The sequence below is a fragment of the Apis dorsata genome, unplaced genomic scaffold (assembly GCF_000469605.1).
Source record: "Apis dorsata unplaced genomic scaffold, Apis dorsata 1.3 scaffold_916, whole genome shotgun sequence".
NCBI lineage: Eukaryota > Metazoa > Arthropoda > Insecta > Hymenoptera > Apidae > Apis > Apis dorsata.
The window spans coordinates 1,581-3,105 of NW_006264027.1; the positions used below are offsets into that span (position 1 = coordinate 1,581).

A 1,525-nucleotide genomic window follows, 5' to 3' on the forward strand; every position below is an offset into this window, starting at 1 on the left:
TTTCATAAAGATACATATATTTTTAATATACACATTTATATATATTTTATTTGTTAAAATTTATTTATTAATATTTTGTATATTAAAAAAAACAAGTATAATAAGATTTTATATATTATTTTCATCAAACTATCAAATATTTATTATTTAAATATTCCAAAAATATTTTATTATTATTATAATTTACAATATAGCTTTTCATGAAATTATTTTAATAAATATATTAAAATAAATACATACAGATGAATATTACTTGTTTTATGTCATGCTTATATAATTCATAACTCATAAGTTTAAAATGTGAAAGAAAGATGTATATCATTGCATAGTTGTTCTTCTCTCACTTTACTTTTCTCACGGTATGACGACTTTTTCGTGGAAGGCGGATTCATGGAAACTGATACGCAAATTTGATTTCATAACAATCCGTAACTATAAAGTAAAAAACCAATTATTCAAGTAGTTTGATCCAATTATATATTGATAATTCTATATCATCATTTATAATAGTCAATAGCGTAACATATCCGAAATTTATGTTATATTTAATTATTATTTAATTATTTAATTGAAGCTATTCATTGTTCAAATATTTAATTTAAAATAATTTAAGAAATTTAATTACTTCGAAATTGTTTCTTTTTTAATTAATATTCCATTAAATATTTTATATATGAGCAGAAACCAGCGAATTCTTATTATATTCTTAATTGAATTATAATTATAAAATTATATATATAAATTATATATTATAAATTATAAATTACAATATATAAATAATTTGTTAAACAGTATTATATAATAAAAAATTTTTCATATGAAAAATTTTACATATTAAGAAAAAGTAAAAAGTTTTATTAAATATTTATTTATGTACTATAATAAAATTTCAATAGCAAACAAAATTATTTGTATTATAATCATTAATACATTAGAAAATTAACGGTTATTTTGAACTCGTGACCGTATCCTAAACGAATCAGGATTTTTCAAACATGAAATAGATAGAATGTAAGAGAAAAGATAAGATGTTATGAAACATCATTTTTATTTTTTCAAGAATTATTACTGCTATACATATATTACGAAATTTATATGTATTTAATTTCAGAACTTCTTCTTTCAACATCCTTAATGTGATTTAATGATTGAAAAATAATTATTAATTAATTAAATTTTCATATTTAAATATTTATTTTAAATTATAAAAATAATATTTTTTGGTATTATACGAATTATATTGAATATCCATAATATTCAAATCTAATATAAATATTATTATAATTAATATGCGAATATTTTATTATCGCTTTAAAGAGCATATTTCAGTTCTAAATCTATTAGAAAATTTATTTTTAAATTATTTTAACAAGTCCATATTTCACAATTAAATTCTGAAATGAATTTGTATATTTTATGAAACATTATTAAAAATATAGAAATTAATAAGATATTTAATATTGAAGACTGTAAAGATAATAATACACACAATATTATTATTTTATAATATAATTATTATTATTAA

The 1,525-nt window shown here is 16.6% G+C and overlaps 1 protein-coding gene across 1 annotated transcript in view; it reads left to right on the forward strand.

Annotated features, from left to right (window-relative positions):
* Positions 1 to 1,525, forward strand: part of LOC102679135 (NADH dehydrogenase [ubiquinone] flavoprotein 2, mitochondrial) — a 12,986-nt gene that overhangs the window by 1,023 nt on the left and 10,438 nt on the right. Inside the window, exon 2 of the mRNA XM_006623564.2 lies at positions 762 to 769. Coding sequence (XP_006623627.1) covers positions 762 to 769 — 8 coding nt within the window. The remainder of the gene's footprint in view (positions 1 to 761; positions 770 to 1,525) is intronic.